This window comes from Apium graveolens, unplaced genomic scaffold (genome assembly GCF_009905375.1).
Source record: "Apium graveolens cultivar Ventura unplaced genomic scaffold, ASM990537v1 ctg6582, whole genome shotgun sequence".
In the NCBI taxonomy this organism is placed as follows: domain Eukaryota; kingdom Viridiplantae; phylum Streptophyta; class Magnoliopsida; order Apiales; family Apiaceae; genus Apium; species Apium graveolens.
In genome coordinates this window covers 1,579-25,630 of record NW_027419607.1, presented here as the reverse complement: position 1 = coordinate 25,630, position 24,052 = coordinate 1,579, and the positions used below count along the sequence as shown (strand labels likewise).

The 24,052-nt window shown below is 35.3% G+C and overlaps 1 protein-coding gene across 1 annotated transcript; it reads left to right on the top strand.

The window, feature by feature from the left end:
- Positions 1-1,686: 1,686 nt before the first annotated feature.
- Positions 1,687-2,190, top strand: LOC141703366 (uncharacterized). Its single transcript, XM_074506898.1, has one exon. It carries the CDS (start codon positions 1,687-1,689, stop codon positions 2,188-2,190), a length of 504 nt encoding a protein of 167 aa, XP_074362999.1.
- The last annotated feature ends 21,862 nt before the right edge of the window (positions 2,191-24,052 follow it).

Here is a 24,052-nt window from a genome sequence, read left to right as displayed (position 1 = left end):
CCGATCCGTAATGAAAAAATGGTTTCATTATTAATCGTTAATAAACTTAAAAACTCATTGTAAGGCTGTAACATGTAGGTTCATTGGTCTTCACTATATCACTTCATCCAATTTGAACCAACTTACACTCAAACTTTTTGGAAAAATTCAATTTATACAAAGAAAATTCATCTACAAATTTATTGGGAAATATCGGGAGGTTAGATAGTGTAATGTACAAATCTAGTTGTGTGTCCTCAATAAATTTAATAATTGGATATTTCTGATTTGCAAGAGCTTTAATGACAAATGTAGTATTTTTGTTGTTTTGTCGCATGCCTTTTGAACGAAAATGAATTGGTCAAGGTTAAAACAAGGTGATCAAGTACACTTAGTAAATCATTACAACCAATCTAAACACCAAATACAAACATGTACAAAAATTAAGTAGTCAAGATCAAGATGCACAAATACACAAATAATAGTAAAAATAAAATTTAATATTTATATAGATATATGTATGTGGGTGTGTTCGTATGAATATGCACACACAAATAATCTACAATTGTATCGGATATATCTATACACGCACACACTCAAATAATGGACAACTATCTTAAAATTTTATTAGTTTTCATGGGAGCTCCTAAGTCCACAATTTATTCCATCATTCCAAGTTCGGACACAACCATCTTATTTTCAAAATTTAATATCGAGAGAATCTTTATTATTTATTATTTTGAATAAAATATCTTTATAGATTATCACTTTTGTGGGTGAGTTAGGGTAGGTGGCCGAGTAATAGGTAAAATAAATATTTTTATCATGACTATTATATTATTGTGATATTTGTGCAGAATTAGTAAAATTACTTGTACAAGAAAGGATGAATATAAGAATTAATGTTCATGTTTGTTTTTTCTTCTTAATTCTTGGAATTGTAATTAACACAAAACAAAGATGTCTTAACGTGTTTGTATTATGTAAATTAGAATTAGAAAACTCTATGAAGGATGGAACAAACATCGATAGCTACTCTATGTAAACTAAATAAATCAGAATTTAGAATAAGTTTGGAAAATAATATAATGAAAAACAGAGAGTGTAAACTAACAATATTTATTATAACTTTTTTCTATTAAACATAAGTTCAATAAATTACTTGAAATACCCTACTATTTCCAACTTCTATTGATAGCTCCCTCATGTCTTTCCTTCTACTTTATCTGATTTTTTTTAGTTTACATTAAATATTTTTTTCTACTCAGAAGAGTTTACTCTCATATATAGACTCTGACAAAGTTCTAGACTATATATAGACTCTAGTTGCTCCTCGCGGGTCTAGATTGTTGACTTTAATCATAAGCTTGTCTGAATAAGCTTGTTTATGTTTACGTTAGTTTGTTTTGTATTAACAGCTAGTTATGACTTGGTCATATAGTTGTGGAGTCATATTAGGAGTCTCTTTGAATAATGGTAGATAGTGGAGTAGTTATAGGAAAGTAGTTCCTTCTTTCTTGCATCTAGTTTTATCTCTGTATTCGATATATATTAGTGATGCCGCAGTGAAATAAATATCATGAACTTAGCTGCACTTTGTTTTTCTCGTTTCAAACTTACTGTTAGCTTTACATATATATCAGGAGGGCATTCTTATATTCAAGAATTTGATATCAGAGCAAGGTTGCGTGGTGAATGCCAAAATATATGTCGAAAGCTACTGAGATGGAATCAAGCAAAATAAAAGAAGGCGGAGTGGGTCTGAGTTATCCGATGTTGGCTAAGAGTAATTATGCTTCATGGTCTATGAAGATGAAGGTGAATATGCAGGCACATGGTGTGTGGGATGATATTGAACCTAAGAACCCTAAGTCACCGGTCGAAGAAAGAACTGACAAGGTAGCATTGGCGGTCATTTACCAAGGCGTACCTGAAGACATTTTGCTGTCACTGGCGGAGAAAAACACAGCAAAAGAGGCCTGGGATGCGATTAAAACCATGTGTCTCGGTGCGGATCGTGTGAAAACGGCTAGGATACAAACTCTGAAGGCGGACTTTGAGTCATTGAGTATGAGTGAGATAGAGCCAATTGACGAGTTCTGTATGAAACTCAATGGTCTGGTGACAAACATTAGAGCTCTTGGAGAAGAGGTTTCGGAGAGCTATGTAGTAAAGAAGTTGTTACGAGCTGTACCAACAAAATTCCTATAAATAGCCTCGATGATCGAACAGTTTGGGAACATTGAGCAAATGTCCGTTGAAGAAACTGTTGGGTCCTTGAAGATTCATGAGGAAAGATTGAAGGGATCCAAGAATGGTGGTGGGGGCGGTAGTCAACTTCTTCTCACGGAAGAGGAATGGACACGAAGAGAAGCTAACGAGGGTAAACTGTTGATGACTCGAGAAGAATGGTCAAGGAGACATAGCAGAGAAAGTGGTGGCATTTTCACAAATCAGAAAATTCCAAATAAAGAAGGGGGACGACTGGTTCGAGACAAGTCTAGAGTTAAGTGCTTCAACTGTCATTTGTATGGCCATTTCGCAGTTGAGTGCAACAAACCTAAGCGTAACAAGGTTCAAAGGGCTGAAGTTAACATGGCCCAATTTGACGATGATGAGCCTGCATTGCTATTGACTGAACATGATGACAAAGATGTAAACATGATGTTGCTAAAAGAAGAGAAAGTCACACCCAAAACTGAAGTTGCATGGAAGTGAAAAATCCAGTGATTCTGACATCTGGTACCTTGACAACGGTGCAAGTAACCATATGACGGGTCAGAGATCAAAATTCAAGATGCTGGACGAATGTGTCAAAGGCCAAGTAAAATTCGGTGATGGTTCGATGGTTGAAATTAAAGGCAAGGGCACTGTGAGCTTGAAGTGTAAAACGGGCGAGGAACGTGAACTACACGAGGTATTTTTCATTCCTTCCTTGTGCAACAATATAATAGTCTTGGACAATTATCGGAAGCCGGAAATAAGGTTGTCTTGAATGGAGAATATTTGTGGATCCATGAAAAACAAGGAAAGTAGTTAATGAAAGTTAAGAGATCGACAAATCGATTGTATAAGATAATTATAGAAAGTGGTGAACCAAAATGCTTATTATTAAGGTCAAATGAAAATGCTTGGTTGTGGCACTTTCGGTTAGGACATGTCAATTTTAAGGCAATGGAATTGATGTCAGCAAATTACATGGTTCGTGGTTTTCCAAAGATTGTGTCTCCGGAGATGACATGTAGTGGTTGTTTAATGTCGAAACAGACTCGAAAGCCATTTCCTACTAAGTCGAAGTACTCAGCTAGTAAGGTGCTTGAACTTGTTCATGGTGACATATGCGGACCTATCACTCCTTCCACTCACGCAGGTAATCGTTATTTCATGCTCCTTGTTGATGATTATTCACGTATTATGTGGGCTTACTTGCTAAAGAGCAAGGATGAGGCGTTTGAGGCCTTCAAGAAGTTTAAGGCCAAAGTTGAGAATGGTACAGAGCGAAGGATCAGAGTCTTTCGAACAGATCGTGGGGGGGGAGTTCAACTCCAAAGTTTTTTCTGACTTTTGTGAAGATAATGGAATTGTGAGACATCTTACGGCTCCATACACTCCACAGCAAAATGGCGTGGTGGAGCGTAGGAACCGTACTGTCGTTGAGATGCTGAGAAGTTACTTGAAATTTGCATATGCCGGCAAACTTCTGGGGTGAGGTAGTGCGTCACGTTGTCTACGTGTTAAACAGGTTGCCCACTCGAGCACTGTCAGGGGTGACTCCGTATGAAGCCTGGAAAAATGAAAAACCCAATATTGGGCACATCAAGGTGTTTGGATGTAAAGCTTACATGAAAGTGCAAGAGAAGCTGACTAAGAAGCTAGATGATCGAAGCTTGAAAGTTGTGAATTTAGGCAAAGAGCCAGGAACAAAGGCGTACAGGCTGTATAACCCAGAAAGCAACACGGTGTTAGTCAGTCGAGATGTTATTTTTGTAGAAACTGAAGCGTGGCCATGGGAAGGACAAAACGGAGAAGAGCAGTTGCAACAAGAAAAGTTGATTGTGTTGGGAGGAAAAGAGAACGACGAAATAACTCAGAGAGAAAGTGATGGTTATGAAAGTCCTGTGAGGGAAGAACGAAGAGAAGAGCTAGACTTTGAGGATGAAAACGTTGATGGAAGTACAGAGCCTAAAAAATATAGAAATGTCACTGAAAATTATAACAACACAGAACCTATTGAGCTGTAGGAGGAGCTATTACTCATGGGAGTCGAAGAACCTGTTAATTTTGGTCAGGCAAACAAAGAAAAGTGTTGGAGACAGGCTATGAAAAATGAAATCGATTCTATAGAAAAAAACAGGACATGAGAACTGACAGAACTTCCAAAGGGGAACAAAGTCATCGGGTTAAAGTGGATATTCAAATTGAAGCGAGATGCAAGTGGTAATGTAGTGAAGCATAAAGCTCGACTTGTGGCAAAGGGTTACACACAGGAACATGGCGTTGATTATGACGAAATATATGCACATATTACAAGGCTCGAAACAGTGCGTATGTTGTTGGCCCTTGCTGCAAAAAAATCATGGCAGGTGCATCATATGGATGTAAAGACAGCGTTTTTAAACGGGGAGATATGCGAGGAAGTCTATGTGATGCAACCGGAGGGTTTTGAAAGAAAAGGCCAGGAATCAAAGGTGTATAAACTCCTCAAGGCACTGTATGGTCTTCGGCAAGCCCCTCGTGCACGGTATTCGAAGCTAAACAAGTGCCTGGAGAGACTTGGATTTCAGAGATGCCCATTGAACACGCTGTGTATACAAGGAAAATTGAAGGTAATATTCTGGTAGTTGGCGTTTACGCTGATGATCTTTTGATTACAGGGACTAGTATCAGTATTATCGAGGAGTTCAAGCAGGAGATGAACAAATAATTTGACATCAGTGATCTCGGCAAACTCACATATTATTTGGGAATAGAGGTTGAACAGGGAAACGGATTTATCAAGCTAAACAGTCAGCTTATGCTCATAAAATTCTTGAAAAGGCGGGGTTGTCGGATTGCAATCCTACAAAGTATCCACTAGATCCTAAAGAACAAATCACGAAGGATGAAGGTGGTAAATTGGTCGATGTGACTCAATTTACAAGCATGATCGGAGGTTTGAGATACTTAGTACATACTCGACCGGACATAGCTTTTGCTGTGGGCATTATCAGTCGATTTATGGAGCATCCCACTGTAATGCATATGAATGCAGCAAAACGAGTTCTCAGGTACATTAAGGGAACGTTAGATTATGGATTGGTATACTCAAGAGAGAATAGCAATATGTTTTGACAGGATATTCCGATAGTGATTTGGCGGGTAATATAGAAGATCGGAAAAGCACTGGTGGAGTGGCTTTTTATCTAAACGATAGTCTAATTACCTGGATGTCTCAGAAACAGAAATGTGTGGCTCTATCTTCGTGTGAAGCCGAGTTCATGGCTGCGACAGCAGCAGCATGTCAGGGAATTTGGTTACGGAATTTGCTGAGTCAGATTACTGATGAAAGGTTGGTCCAGTCACGTTGTATATCGATAATAAATCAGCCATAGACTTGGCTAAGAATCCGATGTTTCATGGTCGTAGCAAACATATCGATATACGTTATCACTTTATACGAGAGTGTGTTGATCGCGGTGAAATAGTGGTGAAGCATGTGGCAACAGAAAACCAGAAGGATGACATTCTAACCAAGGCGCTCACGACAGTGAAGTTTGAATGCATGAGGAAGCTGTTGGGAGTGAAAGAGTTAACTCAACAAGCTTAGATTATGGGGGAGATTGTTGACTTTAATCATAAGCTTGTCTGAATAAGCTTGTTTATGTTTACGTTAGTTTGTTTTGTATTAACAACTAGTTATGACTTGGTCATATAGTTGTGGAGTCATATTAGGAGTCTCTTTGAATAATGGTAGATAGTGGAGTAGTTATAGGAAAGTAGTTCCTTCTTTCTTGCATCTAGTTTTATCTCTGTATTCGATATATATTAGTGATGCCACAGTGAAATAAATATCATGAACTTAACTGCACTTTGTTTTTCTCGTTTCAAACTTACTGTTAGCTTTACATATATATCAGGAGGGCATTCTTATATTCAAGATAGATTATGATTTTAAAATATATTTATTAAGTAAAAACTTTGATTATGTGGATAATATGTTGTGGACATCTTTCTTATGTTTGTTAACCGTTAGTGTGTATCTTTAAATTAGAATTCATGGTAGGAAAAAGAGTCCTGGTATTGTACAGTATTATACTAATTTATAATATTAATCAAAATTTTCTATATGATATTCTCGTTATAAATATTACTTATCATATCTCATTTTATATATATGGGTTGATTTATTACGAGTAACTATGTACTTTCAACATGAGACTGATAATTCAATTTATTTCATATAAAAATTCTTAAGATAATAGACTTGAACAACTTGATTTATATGCTTGAAAAATATAGGTTTTCAATATTAAACAGTGGTGAAACATTTACCACATGCTACCAAAATTTTAGGGCTTTTTTGTAGGGTTTTCTCCCAAACGGGCTATGCAATGGATGTTCCTTTTGGCAAATTTATGATGTAGTGAGTGCATTGCAAGAAATATTCTGAAATTGATTGGAATGATAATATGCATTTATAGTTTTCTTTTTCATGAAAAAATTATAAAATTTATGAAGAATAAATACATGTTAATATTTTAAAATTATTTTGTTTATATAAAGATTTGGTTGATAATTATTCTACAAGACAAACTTAAATGTAAAGTAGAGAATATATCTTTGTCTTTTTACCTTACTAAAAAAATTCGTGTAATTCTCTTTTTTCTCAAAGAGTCATTCAATTATATAAATTCTAAAATAACCGTTTTTCATAATTTAAAAAATGGTATGTATAATGTGTGCCCAGATTAGTCACTATTTCAATTATTTAGATACATGTTAACATTTTCAAATATTGTTATTTTTCGGATATTTGTTACGTGTCAAAATGCGCTTAATTGCTATCGGAAATTTATTATGTTAACATGGATCTGCATCATTTTGCGTGCATTAGCATATTTTATAAAAAAAATTCGTAGTTTATTTTAAATTCATAAAATATTTTGAGTTCTTAAAAGTTATCAGACTAGATGCGAACCGACAAGTGAAATCCCACAAAATTTGTAGTTTTATGTTTATAAAATCATGGGAATTCCAAATTTATATTATTGCATATTTTGAAAATTCATAATTTTTAGGGAACTTTGACATAATTTTTATAATTATTTGAGAATTAATTATTCCCCCTAGTTTATTTGGGCAAAATATTTTTATTAAGTGGTATAGTTAGACCCCAAATATTTTTAGGACTATTATTATGTAAATATAAATAGTTTTTAATTAATTAAAATTCATATATATTTTCAGAAAATAGGAAAAAATTGTTTTAAAAATAAGGAAATCCCCTAAAATCAGTTTCCATTGTTCTAGAGTTATTTTCATCACAATGGGAGCCTCGCCAAAATCTGTAGTTTTACCAGAGTGTCTTATGTTCTTAGTGACCAAGAGTTGTTCCAATTTTCTAACCTAGAGTCGACCTTGTTTTGATCCACAAGAACCAAAGACTTTTTCCTAAAAATTGTTTTTGATTTCTGATTTATTAAAAATTCAAAAAATTTGTTTTCAAATCTAATATTTATTTAATAGTTTAATTTTTTAATAATAAACTGAATATTTTTTAAATTCCAGAAATTGTTTGCTTTATTAATTTCAAATTATAATTTGATTAAATTATTTATAATTTGTTTTAATTATATATTTATTAATCTAAATGCTTTGATAAAATCTTTAATTAAATGAATTTATTAAAAAATAGTTATATAAAATATATTTATTTTCCTCTTCTTAAGTTGTATAGCATTTAAACTTCTACCACTTTCTTACCTGAACAAGTGCCCTTATTTAAAAGGATTGTTAAATCACTTCTAATAGATACGTACAAATGTAACACTAGCATAAATGATATTGAGCAATTTTTAATACTGTACTGGAAAGCACCGGGTGAGATTACAATAATGTGAGCTCAACCAGAAATTCATCTGAGAAACAGGGATAAACCATTACTGATGAAAATGATTTCCAAGTTTCAACAGGACACTCCCTAATAGAAGTTCACCACAGAAACAATAATGTGTTTCTCCAAAAGTTTCACCTTTAGAGCAATCATCTAATAGTAGAAGAAATTAATACCCCAAAATCCATTTAATCCTACGCGATCACTATAATTAGCTTCGTGATTGAATATACATCAAAAAGAAATGAAAATAATTAAAAATAGTGGAACAAGCAATAGTAAGGCACTAGGATAAGGTAAACTATAATTTAGAAAAAATAGGAAGAAGATGTAGTTTAACAGTATAAACACACACACACTATGCACACACTATTCCCAGATATCTGAACAATACACACGAGTATTTGCAGAGTTAAACTTGTTGCTGAACTTTGATAATAATAAAAGTTAAGTTATTACTACAGACTCAATGCATACATATAATGAAAAAAGAACTACTACTCCTATAAAAGGAACAACTCCTATCAGTACTCCACCACCTACACTACTCAACTGCTCCTACAAAATAGCTAAATAAACTGACTTATTCAAAACACAAAAAATACGTTTACCAGACACCAATGCAAATAAAAAACCATATAGAGTTTAGATTATTTCCAACAAATCTCCCAGTAATCAAAACTCCTTTCTGCAAGTTTCTGATTCCAAGTAATTCACGCATCCTTTCGAACTTAATCGTTGTCATAGGATTAGTTAGCACATCTGCTCATTGCTCCTCACTTCGAACATGCTTCACAATAATTTCACCACGCTCTACGCATTCCCGAATAAAATGATACTGTATATCAATGTGTTTACTACGTCCGTGAAATACAGGATTTTTAGCTAAGTCTATTGACTGATAGATCACCACGGCTCCAGGCTTCATGTCAGTTATTTGTGTTAATAGATTTCGTAACCACACTCCTTGGCATGCTGCTGCAGTAGCAGCCATGAATTCGGCTTCACAGGAGGACAAAGCAACCCATCTTTGCTTCTGGGATACCCATGTAATCAGACTTTCATTTAAATAGAAAGCCATCCCACCTGTACTCCTTCGATCCACCACATTGTTACCCATGTCACTGTCTAAGTATCCAGAAAAAAGTAGTTATCTGTCCCCTTTGCATAAATCAGACCATACTCCAGTGTACCTGTGATATATCTTAGGATGCATTTAGCTGCATTGAGATCAAGAATAGTCGGCCTCTCTATAAAGCAATTTACAACACCTACTGAAAAAGCTATATCGGGGCGAGTATGAACCAGATACCTCAAACCTCCTACCATGATTTTCAATTCCGTAGAATTAACTGGCTTTCCCTTCTCATCGTTATCAATCTACACCTTTGGTTCCATAGGAAATTTAGCAGAATTGCAGTCTTTCAGTCCAAATTTCCGAGCAATCTATGAGCATATGATGTTTGCTTTAGCTTCGTGAATCCCTCCTCTTGAATTACTTCGATGCCCAAGTAATGAGATAGCCTTCCAAGACCACTCATATCAAATATCTCACCCATCTGCTGTTTAAACTTGTTTACATTCTTGATGCTAGTTCCTGTGACCATGATATCATCTACATATACACCAATAAGGAGCACCTCCCCTCCTTCACGTTTTGTATAAACAGCGTGCTCTTATGGGCATTTAACAAAACCCATTCTCTCGAGAACCTTGCTGAGTTTTGAGTACCATGCTCTCGGTGCTTGTCTTAAGCCGTACAGAGCTTTCACCATCTATACACCATCTGCTCTTTTCCTTCTTTAATGAACCCTTCTGGTTGTGTCACATACACCGTCTCCTCCAATTCGCCATTGAGGAAAGCAGACTTGACATCTAAATGATCTACTACCCAACCATTCTTTGATGCTAAAGCTAGTAGAAGCCTTACTGTTTCGGCCTATTTACTGGTGCGAAAACTTCGTCAAAATCTACTCCCTGCCATTGAGCATACCCCTTTGCGACCACCCTCGCTTTGTACTTCACGATTTCACCCTTTGTGTTCCGCTTAACTTTATACACCCACTTCAAACCAATTGGCTTTTATCCTGGTGGAAATTCCACTAGCTCCCACGTCTTATTTTTTCAATAGCATCAATCTCGTACTTCATTGCCAACTCCCATTTTTATCTTTCTGCTTGTTTGTAATCTGTAGGTTCTTCAATTCCCAGCAACAATAGATCATCTTCGAGTTCAATTTCCTGTGTTTCATTATAAATCTCATCAAGTAAATGAAATTTAATGGGTTGATTGCTGTCACCTGATGATGTACTGATTTCATCAGTATTTGAGCTTAATGGACTGATACTTGATAGAATGTTACTCATTGTTGCACCACTTTCACTGTTCCCCTCCGTTTCGTTACTAGAGATGCTGGCACCATTCCCTACTGTTCCATTACCAGAGAAGCTTGAACCTTCACTGAATTCTTCGGTAACCCCTGTTACATTTTCAACAGCCACCGAAAAGGTTCCACCCAGTTGTTCACCTTCTTTTCCTTTATTTTCCCACTGCCAAACTCTATTTTCTTCGAACACAACATCACGTCTCACTAGTATTTTTCCACTAATTGGATCATACAACCGTGAAGCCTTAGTCCCGGGTTCTCTACCAAGGTAAATAACCATTTTACTTCGGTCCTCTAATTTCGTTGTATGCCCACTTTGTACTTTCATATGAGCGACACACCCAAAAACTCGAATGTATGACACATCAGGCTTCTCTCCTGTCCATGCTTCGCGAAGAGTTTTCCTTGTCAGAGCTCTTGTAGGTAATCTTTCAGCACATATATCGTGTGCCTTACAGCTTCCCCCCACAACGTTAAAGGCAGTCTCATCTCCTTCAAAAAACGGTGTGCCATAGCTACAACGGTACGATATCTGCGCTCTACAACCCCGTTTTGTTGGGGTGTGTAGGGTGCAGTAAAATATCGTATAATGAACATGTCCTCACAAAATTATTTGAATTGGTTAGAGCAAAACTCCGCTCCTCTATCTGTTCTTAGTTTCTTGATCTTGTTTTCCTTTTCTTTCTCAATCATCACTCTAAATTTTTTGAACGCTTCTAAGACTTTGTTTGCTTCTTAGCATATAGGTCCACATCATTTTACTAAAATCATCAACAAGAAGTAAAAAATATTTGTTACCTCCCAATGTGGCTGGAGTAATTGGTTCACAAAGATCTCCATGGATCAATTCCAATGGTTTCTTTTCATAAAAAGTTTGCCTTGCTCGGAAACAATCCCTTCCTGCTTCGACATCAAACAGCCGGTACACATCTCCTTTGGATTCAACAATTTAGGTATCCCATATGCCATGTTAATTTTAGACATTAGTTTAATTGCCTGAAAATTTACATGGCCAAGACGTAAGTGCCATAACCACTCTGGATCTTTCAATTTTGACAGCATGCAACTACCTTTGCTTGATTCCATTATGATCTTGTAAAGCCGATTTGCAGATCTTCTAACCTTCATGAGCAGCCTTTCCTTTTCATATGTACCAACGAACCATCCCCAAATTTCACTTGACCTGTGATACTTTCATCCTTCCTTGAATTTCGATCGTAACCCCGTCATATGGTTACTAGCTCCGTTATCCAAATACAACAAGTTGGATTCAGTTTGCATATCAAAATCTTTGCTTAACTTTGGTCGAACATCTTTCTCATTCAACAAGAGTGTTCGTTCTTCCACTTTTTCTTGTTTCACCATAAGCAAAGCAGGTTCATTATCATGGATTTGTGATAAGTTCACCTCTTGATTTGTCTCCCTACCTCGTTGTGGTTTACGACAAGTTGCAGCAAAATGTCCATAGTTGTGACAATTAAAACATTTTACCTTACTTGTTTCTCTCACACCATGTAATCCCTTAGACCCTCCTCGATTTCTGGTTTTGTGAACTATCAGTTCCTCCTGTACTTGTTCTCTTTAACCATTCCTCCTTGGTTAACAATAGTTTCCCTCCATTTGTTTCTCGCTTTGCCCACTCATCCTCAGTCAAGAGTAATTGATTTCCAAGCTTCTCTGTTTGGCCACGAGTTTTTTCCTCATGCGCCTTTAATGATCCCACGCCTCCTCTATTGACATCTCATTCAACTTCCAAATTGCTCCATTGCAGAGGTTATTTGCAGAAACCTAGAAGGTACAGCCCTCAACAGCTTCTTCACCACACAACCTTTTTCAACAATTTCACCCAACGCTCGTATATTGGTTACCAGGTCGTTTAACATCATACAGAACTCACCGATAGTTTTTGTCTCCTTCATGCTAAGCACCTCAAACTCTGACTTGAAGGTCTGCACCTTGGCCTGTCTTACGCGATCGGAACCTAGGCACATCATTTTGATGGCATCCCATGTTTCTTTTGTCGTATTTTAACAGCCACTGACAATAAGATGTCCTCCGGAATGGATTGATAGATGGTTGCCAAAGCCAACCTATCTTTCTTTTCCTCAGCTACAACCTTTGGATCTGCAAGCTCCACTGCCTTCCAGATGTCGTGTGCTTGCATATTCACCTTCATTTTCGTCAATGTTGGTTCAGATTTTCCGTCGCGTCGAGTTTGGCCGAAAATCGAATGTGATGTTCAAATTTTTTATCGAAAATTACGATCGGTTGATCGTTTAGTGATGTTATGAATTAATACGAGTTTTTTCAGTTTAGAACGAAACCCAACTGAAAAATCATAGAATTCGAGTTATTTTCGTCCCAATTGGGGCCTCGCCGGACTATCGACCTTCGTCAGAATCTGTTGTTTTACCTGCGGGTCATGTGTTCTCGGTGACTCGGAGTTGACAACGTTTCGATCCATAAGAAACAAACACTTTTTCCTAAAACTGGTTATGGTTTATGATTTATTAAAAATTCTTGAAATTCTTTTTTAAATCTAATATTTTATTCAATTAATTTTTTAATAATTAAACTGAATTGTTTTTAAATTCCAAAAATTGTTTGCTTTATTAATTTGATTAAATTATTTCTAATTTATTCTAGTTAATTATTTATTAATCTAAATGGGTTGATTGAATTTTTAAATAATTGGTTTTATTAATAAATAGGTAAATGAATTATTTATAATTAAATCAAATAATATTTTGAAAAATATTTTGAGTTTTTAAAAATATATAAAGGTATTAAATAATCAATTAATATTATTATTATTTGAATTATTCTTATGTTATTCATAATAAATAGACTGTTTGTCTGTTTAGTACAAAACGAACGCATCTAAACTTTGAAAAATATTCGGCTTCCATTAAAAATACTTTCGAGACCTAAATCCTTTTGTGTCGAATGGTCGCTTATTTTGTAAACATTCTATGGGCGTATTTACCAAAAGTCGTATTTGGCTTGATTTCAGTTTTAAACATACCAAACTGAATCGATTGAAAAATTGAATTACATGTTGCTTGAATTATGTGTTTATGTGTTATTTGAATTATGTGCCTACATGATTTGAGATTCTTATGCTTAAATATTTTAATTATGTGTGGACTATCGTATGGATAGAAGATAGAATGTTAGAAAAGAGTTTGTCGAGTAATTATCGTGTAGATGATTAAAGATGTATCTTTAAGATGCAGATCGTTCTAGACTATCATGACCAAACGTTGAAGTCAAAAGAAAATATTTGAATGGTAATGCATGCTGGGTTTGTAGCAACGACATGAGCGGCAGATAAAGAGACTTGAGGGAATAAAATATGATGATGTCATGAGATGTCAGAATGAGATTGTTGTGTTAAATGCGAGTGCGCATAATTTTAAGGACCAAAGGCAAGTGTTTTACCCTTATTATAATATCATAATAGTAAAATATTTTGCATGTTAATATGTTTAGCTTTACGCATGTATTCCTCATCAATTCTACTTTCAAAATAGTTAAATGTTTTACATATCAACTCATTACTTATAATTATACAAGTACTTCTTTCACTATTCTATGTTCAGAATAGCTAGATGTTTTAACCTGTCCGTATGTGCGGAGTTTTAAAATAGACAAGTTTTCTCTCTTCTAAATTCAGAAGCGATAAATGTTTTTATGTTTTAATAAGACTAAAGTTATGTTGTTAAAGTTGTGTTTTGAGTGTTCCTCCCAAATGAATTTGGGGAATATAATCAATAAGGGTGTCAATTATTATGGCTCCTTTCAATAAAATATTTTAAGATTGGGAAATATGGGGGGTTAGATAGTGTAATGTACAAATCGCGTTGTGTGTCCTCACAAAACAAATTTGACAATTGGATATTTCTGATTTGCAGGAGCTTCAATGACATCTATAGTTTTTTGTTGTTTTGTCTCAGGCTTCTTGAAAGAAAATGAACTAGTCCAGATTAAAACAAGGTGATTAGGTTCACCTAGTAAATCGTTACGACCATACTAAACAGTATACAAACATATGCAAAAATTAAGTAGTCAAGATGCATAAGCACAAATACACAAATAGTAAAAAATAAAATTTGAAAATTTATATATATATATATGCGTGTCTGTGTGTGTTCGTATGAATATGCACACACACAAATAATCGACAATTGCATCGGATATATCTATACACGCACATAATCAAATAACGGACAACTAAAATAAAATTTTACTAGTTTTTCATCGGAGCTCTAAGTCCACACATTATTCCATCATTCCAAGTTTGGACACAACCATCTTATTTTCAAAATTTGTTATCGGTAGTCAAGAGCATCTTCGTTATTTTTTATTTTTAATAAAATGTTTTTGTAGATTATCACAATTCTGGGTGAGTTAGAGGTATGTGGCGGGTAATAGGTAAGATAACTGATTTTCATCTTGACTTGTATATTATTGGGATATTTGTGCAGCATTAGTAGAATTACTTGTACAAGAAATGATGGACATAAGTTAACTAACTTTCATGTTTTTTTTCTTTTTAAGTCTTCTAATATTATTGTAAAAAACATAAAAAAAATGTCTAACCTTGTTTGTATTATATAAATTAGGATTAAAAAACCTATCAAAGTGGCAAAAACATCAATAGCTATTCTATTTAAACTAAATCAGAATTTAGAATAAATTTGGAAAATATTACAATGAATGACATAAAGTATTAACTAACAATATTTATTATAACTTCTTTTCTATTAAACCATAAGTTCGATAAATTACATGAAATCACGCACTTTTTGACTTCTATTAAAAGCTCCCTCGGATGTCTTTCTTTCAACTTTATCTGATTTTTTTTCCGTTTACATAAAATAATTGAGGATATCTCTAAAATTTGCCTTCAAAACATCATTGATTTCTTAGTTTTTATCGTTAGATGATATATATAGACTTAGGACTGATCTGGAGAGACTCGCATAATTTCTCATACATAGACTCTGACAATGTTCTAGACTAGGGTATGATACATAGACTCATGTTCTAGACTAGGATATGATACATAGACTCTGGTTGTTCGTCAGTTGTCTAGATTATGATTTTAAAATCTATTTATTAAGTAAAAATTTTGATTATGTAGAGAATATGTTGTGGCCATCTTTTTTATGATTGTTAACCTTTCATGTGCATCTTTAATTTAGAATTCATGGTGGGAACAAGAGTCGTAGTATGGTGCAATATTATATTAATTTATAATATTAATAAAATATTTCTATATGTTATTGTAGTTATAAATATTATTAATCATATCTCATTTTCTATATGGCTTAATATATTACTGAGAAACTTTGTACTTTCAACATGAGAATTAATTCAATTTATTTCAGAAAAAATTCTTAAGATAATAAATTTGAACAACATGATGTATCTTCTTCAAAAATACAAGTTTTCAATATTAAAAAGTGGTGAAACATTTACCACAAGCCACCAACTTTAACATAAACAGGTGAAAAAAAGGCTAGTTCAAATGTTTTTTTACTAATCATCAGAAGTGGACTCGCGACTTCTCTTGATATACTTTTTGGCCCAGACTTGCTTCCCATAAATGGAGTACTTTGTCTTTATTCCGGGAGGAGCAATGTGTGGAATGATGGAAGAAGAACGGCAAACCATTCTAGCGTACAATGGTTGTTCATCACTCGACACATCTTGCATGTAGATGACTTCAATAAAATCCCCAAAAATCCTGAACACAGAGGAAAGGCATGTAAACATATATTTACTTACTCACCACATAAACAAATTTTCAACACTATATATAGTATAGTTATGGATTTGCATACATCTGGATGAATATTACATATTAAATTAATTTTATACCTTGTGAAGAATTCTCGAATTTCCGATTCAGGGAGGTAGTAGCCTTGGAGAATGTTAAAAATGTTCAAAGGCTTCATCTGCCAATTGCAAATACCAAAGGCATCCATAGATCCTTCTCAATCCAAGACACCTAGAAACCTATTTCTTGGATTGGATTAAAATCTCCCCATCAGTATCCTTCCGGCACTTGGACCAATCTATCGTCCAATGCTTCACTAGTATGTTCATTTAGTAATTTTTGGTGCAGGCAAGCAGTAACTCCAATTTTTTTCACAGTAATTGGTGGCGAACAAAGGAACCTTGTTCATTTAAACATAACAATTGTGCAGTATAGTTGTCAAATGACTTATCTTACTATATTGTACCAAAATTATAAATTTGAAATTTACTCAACGGAAACGGTAAGATATATTTCAATTCATCAATTGTATGACTAGCTACTTACTATAATTATTGCCACTTTTTATTGATATCTTTTACGAAGACAATTTATATCCAAAATTATCATCCTTTTTACACGAAAACCGGCCAACGCAATTCTTGTGTCTAAAATTTTTAATTCAATAATAAGGAACACATTACATAAGACAAACCAGTAGTCAAGTCCCAATGAAACCCAGACAGGAAAAGGAAACCAACCAAACATATTGAACATAACCCCAGAGAAATCCAAGAAAAATTGAAGTGAACCCGGTTTGGTATCTGCAACAATCTCATCTTCCATCATGACTTCAATTGTTATCAATTTGTCTTACTTATTAAAATATGTGATACACTTACTAGTTGTTAATTTCTTGTTCTCCTAAATTCCTCTCCACGTCCTAATTCTTACAATTGTGATGTTAGTAATGATCTTCATACATAAGCTACGATTGTATATTTGTTGTGTGCATCAGTTGTGTTTTGGTCGTTAACTTGTCCAGAGTTAGTTAGCTAAAAAATTACCATAATATAGCATCTCAAACTATAGATCTTTTGTTCTATATTTTAACTATTATCATAAAATCAATGCACCAATGTCTTGTTATATGACCTTATTAAAAATTAAATAAATCATCATTTATTAACCCAATCCATGTCATATAGTTTAAATCACGATTGTGATTTTCAATTTGTTCCTCGTTCCTGAACATTAAAAAATTGATTTTGGTTGGGGTTTTTATGTGTACCTTTTTTCATGTGTCTATGATAGAGTAGTCTTAAGCAAATATGTACACCTTTTCATTATTTCTGATCTATGTATTACACCCCAATCCATATCATATAATCAAATTCTCATAAATTCAACAATTACTGAATCATTACTAAAAAATTGAACATATAATTCGAACAAGGGCATAAATAGGGTATGTGTAATGTATATGTGGAGTTTTTTTTGTATATGCAGGGGGTTCATTGAAATTAATAAGTAGAAGCCAATGAAAATTTACCAACTCATATTTTATCGTGTGTCATATGAAAACCGCAAAAATAGACCGTCAAGGTCAAGATGTATGAACACATATAATTCTAATAAAATTGAATATTTAGGAATTTGTACCATTTACTGGATGAAAATCTACAATATACACACAAATAACCAACAACTGAAATATTGATTTGTATAGTACTTGTTGACTTCCTCAAAGTATCACGACTCTAGAATCCTTCCATATAGACAGTCGCATAATTTCCGATCAAAAGTTGAATATGTTGGCTAAAGCATATATTTTATACATCATGTTGGACGTTTCCGATCCGTAATGAAAAAATGGTTTCATTATTAATCGTTAATAAACTTAAAAACTCATTGTAAGGCTGTAACATGTAGGTTCATTGGTCTTCACTATATCACTTCATCCAATTTGAACCAACTTACACTCAAACTTTTTGGAAAAATTCAATTTATACAAAGAAAATTCATCTACAAATTTATTGGGAAATATCGGGAGGTTAGATAGTGTAATGTACAAATCTAGTTGTGTGTCCTCAATAAATTTAATAATTGGATATTTCTGATTTGCAAGAGCTTTAATGACAAATGTAGTATTTTTGTTGTTTTGTCGCATGCCTTTTGAACGAAAATGAATTGGTCAAGGTTAAAACAAGGTGATCAAGTACACTTAGTAAATCATTACAACCAATCTAAACACCAAATACAAACATGTACAAAAATTAAGTAGTCAAGATCAAGATGCACAAATACACAAATAATAGTAAAATAAAATTTAATATTTATATAGATATATGTATGTGGGTGTGTTCGTATGAATATGCACACACAAATAATCTACAATTGTATCGGATATATCTATACACGCACACACTCAAATAATGGACAACTATCTTAAAATTTTATTAGTTTTCATGGGAGCTCCTAAGTCCACAATTTATTCCATCATTCCAAGTTCGGACACAACCATCTTATTTTCAAAATTTAATATCGAGAGAATCTTTATTATTTATTATTTTGAATAAAATATCTTTATAGATTATCACTTTTGTGGGTGAGTTAGGGTAGGTGGCCGAGTAATAGGTAAAATAAATATTTTTATCATGACTATTATATTATTGTGATATTTGTGCAGAATTAGTAAAATTACTTGTACAAGAAAGGAATATAAGAATTAATGTTCATGTTTGTTTTTTCTTCTTAATTCTTGGAATTGTAATTAACACAAAACAAAGATGTCTTAACGTGTTTGTATTATGTAAATTAGAATTAGAAACTCTATGAAGGATGGAACAAACATCGATAGCTACTCTATGTAAACTAAATAAATCAGAATTTAGAATAAGTTTGGAAAATAATATAATGAAAAACAGAGAGTGTAAACTAACAATTTATTATAACTTTTTTCTATTAAACATAAGTTCAATAAATTACTTGAAATACCCTACTTTCCAACTTCTATTGATAGCTCCCTCATGTCTTTCCTTCTACTTTATCTGATTTTTTTTAGTTTACATTAAATATTTTTTTCTACTCAGAAGAGTTTACTCTCATATATAGACTCTGACAAAGTTCTAGACTATATATAGACTCTAGTTGCTCCTCGCGGGTCTAGATTGTTGACTTTAATCATAAGCTTGTCTGAATAAGCTTGTTTATGTTTACGTTAGTTTGTTTTGTATTAACAGCTAGTTATGACTTGGTCATATAGTTGTGGAGTCATATTAGGAGTCTCTTTGAATAATGGTAGATAGTGGAGTAGTTATAGGAAAGTAGTTCCTTCTTTCTTGCATCTAGTTTTATCTCTGTATTCGATATATATTAGTGATGCCGCAGTGAAATAAATATCAAGAACTTAGCTGCACTTTGTTTTTCTCGTTTCAAACTTACTGTTAGCTTTACATATATATCAGGAGGGCATTCTTATATTCAAGAATTTGGTATCAGAGCAAGGTTGCGTGGTGAATGCCAAACTATATGCCGAAAGCTACTGAGATGGAATCGAGCAAAATAAAAGAAGGCGGAGTGGGTCTGAGTTATCCGATGTTGGCTAAGAGTAATTATGCTTCATGGTCTATGAAGATGAAGGTGAATATGCAGGCACATGGTGTGGGATGATATTGAACCTAAGAACCCTAAGTCACCGGTCGAAGAAAGAACTGACAAGGTAGCATTGGCGGTCATTTACCAAGGCGTACCTGAAGACATTTTGCTGTCACTGGCGGAGAAAAACACAGCAAAAGAGGCCTGGGATGCGATTAAAACCATGTGTCTCGGTGCGGATCGTGTGAAAACGGCTAGGATACAAACTCTGAAGGCGGACTTTGAGTCATTGAGTATGAGTGAGATAGAGCCAATTGACGAGTTCTGTATGAAACTCAATGGTCTGGTGACAAACATTAGAGCTCTTGGAGAAGAGGTTTCGGAGAGCTATGTAGTAAAGAAGTTGTTACGAGCTGTACCAACAAAATTCCTAAATAGCCTCGATGATCGAACAGTTTGGGAACATTGAGCAAATGTCCGTTGAAGAAACTGTTGGGTCCTTGAAGATTCATGAGGAAAGATTGAAGGGATCCAAGAATGGTGGTGGGGGCGGTAGTCAACTTCTTCTCACGGAAGAGGAATGGACACGAAGAGAAGCTAACGAGGGTAAACTGTTGATGACTCGAGAAGAATGGTCAAGGAGAAATAGCAGAGAAAGTGGTGGCATTTTCACAAATCAGAAAATTCCAAATAAAGAAGGGGGACGACTGGTTCGAGACAAGTCTAGAGTTAAGTGCTTCAACTGTCATTTGTATGGCCATTTCGCAGTTGAGTGCAACAAACCTAAGCGTAACAAGGTTCAAAGGGCTGAAGTTAACATGGCCCAATTTGACGATGATGAGCCTGCATTGCTATTGACTGAACATGATGACAAAGATGTAAACATGATGTTGCTAAAAGAAGAGAAAGTCACACCAAAACTGAAGTTGCATGGAAGTGAAAAATCCAGTGATTCTGACATGGTACCTTGACAACGGTGCAAGTAACCATATGACGGGTCAGAGATCAAAATTCAAGATGCTGGACGAATGTGTCAAAGGCCAAGTAAAATTCGGTGATGGTTCGATGGTTGAAATTAAAGGCAAGGGCACTGTGAGCTTGAAGTGTAAAACGGGCGAGGAACGTGAACTACACGAGGTATTTTTCATTCCTTCCTTGTGCAACAATATAATTAGTCTTGGACAATTATCGGAAGCCGGAAATAAGGTTGTCTTGAATGGAGAATATTTGTGGATCCATGAAAAACAAGGAAAGTTGTTAATGAAAGTTAAGAGATCGACAAATCGATTGTATAAGATAATTATAGAAAGTGGTGAACCAAAATGCTTATATGTAAGGTCAAATGAAAATGCTTGGTTGTGGCACTTTCGGTTAGGACATGTCAATTTTAAGGCAATGGAATTGATGTCAGCAAATGACATGGTTCGTGGTTTTCCAAAGATTGTGTCTCCGGAGATGACATGTAGTGGTTGTTTAATGTCGAAACAGACTCGAAAGCCATTTCCTACTAAGTCGAAGTACTCAGCTAGTAAGGTGCTTGAACTTGTTCATGGTGACATATGCGGACCTATCACTCCTTCCACTCACGCAGGTAATCGTTATTTCATGCTCCTTGTTGATGATTATTCACGTATTATGTGGGCTTACTTGCTAAAGAGCAAGGATGAGGCGTTTGAGGCCTTCAAGAAGTTTAAGGCCAAAGTTGAGAATGGTACAGAGCGAAGGATCAGAGTCTTTCGAACAGATCGTGGGGGGGAGTTCAACTCCAAAGTTTTTTCTGACTTTTGTGAAGATAATGGAATTGTGAGACATCTTACGGCTCCATACACTCCACAGCAAAATGGCGTGGTGGAGCGTAGGAACCGTACTGTCGTTGAGATGCTGAGAAGTTACTTGAAATTTGCATATGCCGGCAAACTTCTGGGGTGAGGTAGTGCGTCACGTTGTCTACGTGTTAAACAGGTTGCCCACTCGAGCACTGTCAGGGGTGACTCCGTATGAAGCCTGGAAAAATGAAAAACCCAATATTGGGCACATCAAGGTGTTTGGATGTAAAGCTTACATGAAAGTGCAAGATAAGCTGACTAAGAAGCTAGATGATCGAAGCTTGAAAGTTGTGAATTTAGGCAAAGAGCCAGGAACAAAGGCGTACAGGCTGTATAACCCAGAAAGCAACACGGTGTTAGTCAGTCGAGATGTTATTTTTGTAGAAACTGAAGCGTGGCCATGGGAAGGACAAAACGGAGAAGAGCAGTTGCAACAAGAAAAGTTGATTGTGTTGGGAGGAAAAGAGAACGACGAAAACTCAGAGAGAAAGTGATGGTTATGAAAGTCCTGTGAGGGAAGAACGAAGAGAAGAGCTAGACTTTGAGGATGAAAACGTTGATGGAAGTACAGAGCCTAAAAAATATAGAAATGTCACTGAAATTTATAACAACACAGAACCTATTGAGCTGCAGGAGGAGCTATTACTCATGGGAGTCGAAGAACCTGTTAATTTTGGTCAGGCAAAAAGAAAAGTGTTGGAGACAGGCTATGAAAAACGAAATCGATTCTATAGAAAAAAACAGGACATGAGAACTGACAGAACTTCCAAAGGGGAACAAAGTCATCGGGTTAAAGTGGATATTCAAATTGAAGCGAGATGCAAGTGGTAATGTAGTGAAGCATAAAGCTCGACTTGTGGCAAAGGGTTACACACAGGAACATGGCGTTGATTATGACGAAATATATGCACTGTTACAAGGCTCGAAACAGTGCGTATGTTGTTGGCCCTTGCTGCAAAAAAATCATGGCAGGTGCATCATATGGATGTGAAGACAGCGTTTTTAAACGGGGAGATATGCGAGGAAGTCTATGTGATGCAACCGGAGGGTTTTGAAAGAAAAGGCCAGGAATCAAAGGTGTATAAACTCCTCAAGGCACTGTATGGTCTTCGGCAAGCCCCTCGTGCATGGTATTCGAAGCTAAACAAGTGCCTGGAGAGACTTGGATTTCAGAGATGCCCATATGAACACGCTGTGTATACAAGGAAAATTGAAGGTAATATTCTGGTAGTTGGCGTTTACGCTGATGATCTTTTGATTACAGGGACTAGTATCAGTATTATCGAGGAGTTCAAGCAGGAGATGAACAAATAATTTGACATCAGTGATCTCGGCAAACTCACATATTATTTGGGAATAGAGGTTGAACAGGGAAACGGATTTATCAAGCTAAAACAGTCAGCTTATGCTCATAAAATTCTTGAAAAGGCGGGGTTGTCGGATTGCAATCCTACAAAGTATCCACTAGATCCTAAAGAACAAATCACGAAGGATGAAGGTGGTAAATTGGTCGATGTGACTCAATTTACAAGCATGATCGGAGGTTTGAGATACTTAGTACATACTCGACCGGACATAGCTTTTGCTGTGGGCATTATCAGTCGATTTATGGAGCATCCCACTGTAATGCATATGAATGCAGCAAAACGAGTTCTCAGGTACATTAAGGGAACGTTAGATTATGGATTGGTATACTCAAGAGAGAATAGCAATAATGTTTTGACAGGATATTCCGATAGTGATTTGGCGGGTAATATAGAAGATCGGAAAAGCACTGGTGGAGTGGCTTTTTATCTAAACGATAGTCTAATTACCTGGATGTCTCAGAAACAGAAATGTGTGGCTCTATCTTCGTGTGAAGCCGAGTTCATGGCTGCGACAGCAGCAGCATGTCAGGGAATTTGGTTACGGAATTTGCTGAGTCAGATTACTGATGAAAGGTTGGTCCAGTCACGTTGTATATCGATAATAAATCAGCCATAGACTTGGCTAAGAATCCGATGTTTCATGGTCGTAGCAAACATATCGATATACGTTATCACTTTATACGAGAGTGTGTTGATCGCGGTGAAATAGTGGTGAAGCATGTGGCAACAGAAAACCAGAAGGATGACATTCTAACCAAGGCGCTCACGACAGTGAAGTTTGAACGCATGAGGAAGCTGTTGGGAGTGAAAGAGTTAACTCAACAAGCTTAGATTATGGGGGAGATTGTTGACTTTAATCATAAGCTTGTCTGAATAAGCTTGTTTATGTTTACGTTAGTTTGTTTTGTATTAACACTAGTTATGACTTGGTCATATAGTTGTGGAGTCATATTAGGAGTCTCTTTGAATAATGGTAGATAGTGGAGTAGTTATAGGAAAGTAGTTCCTTCTTTCTTGCATCTAGTTTTATCTCTGTATTCG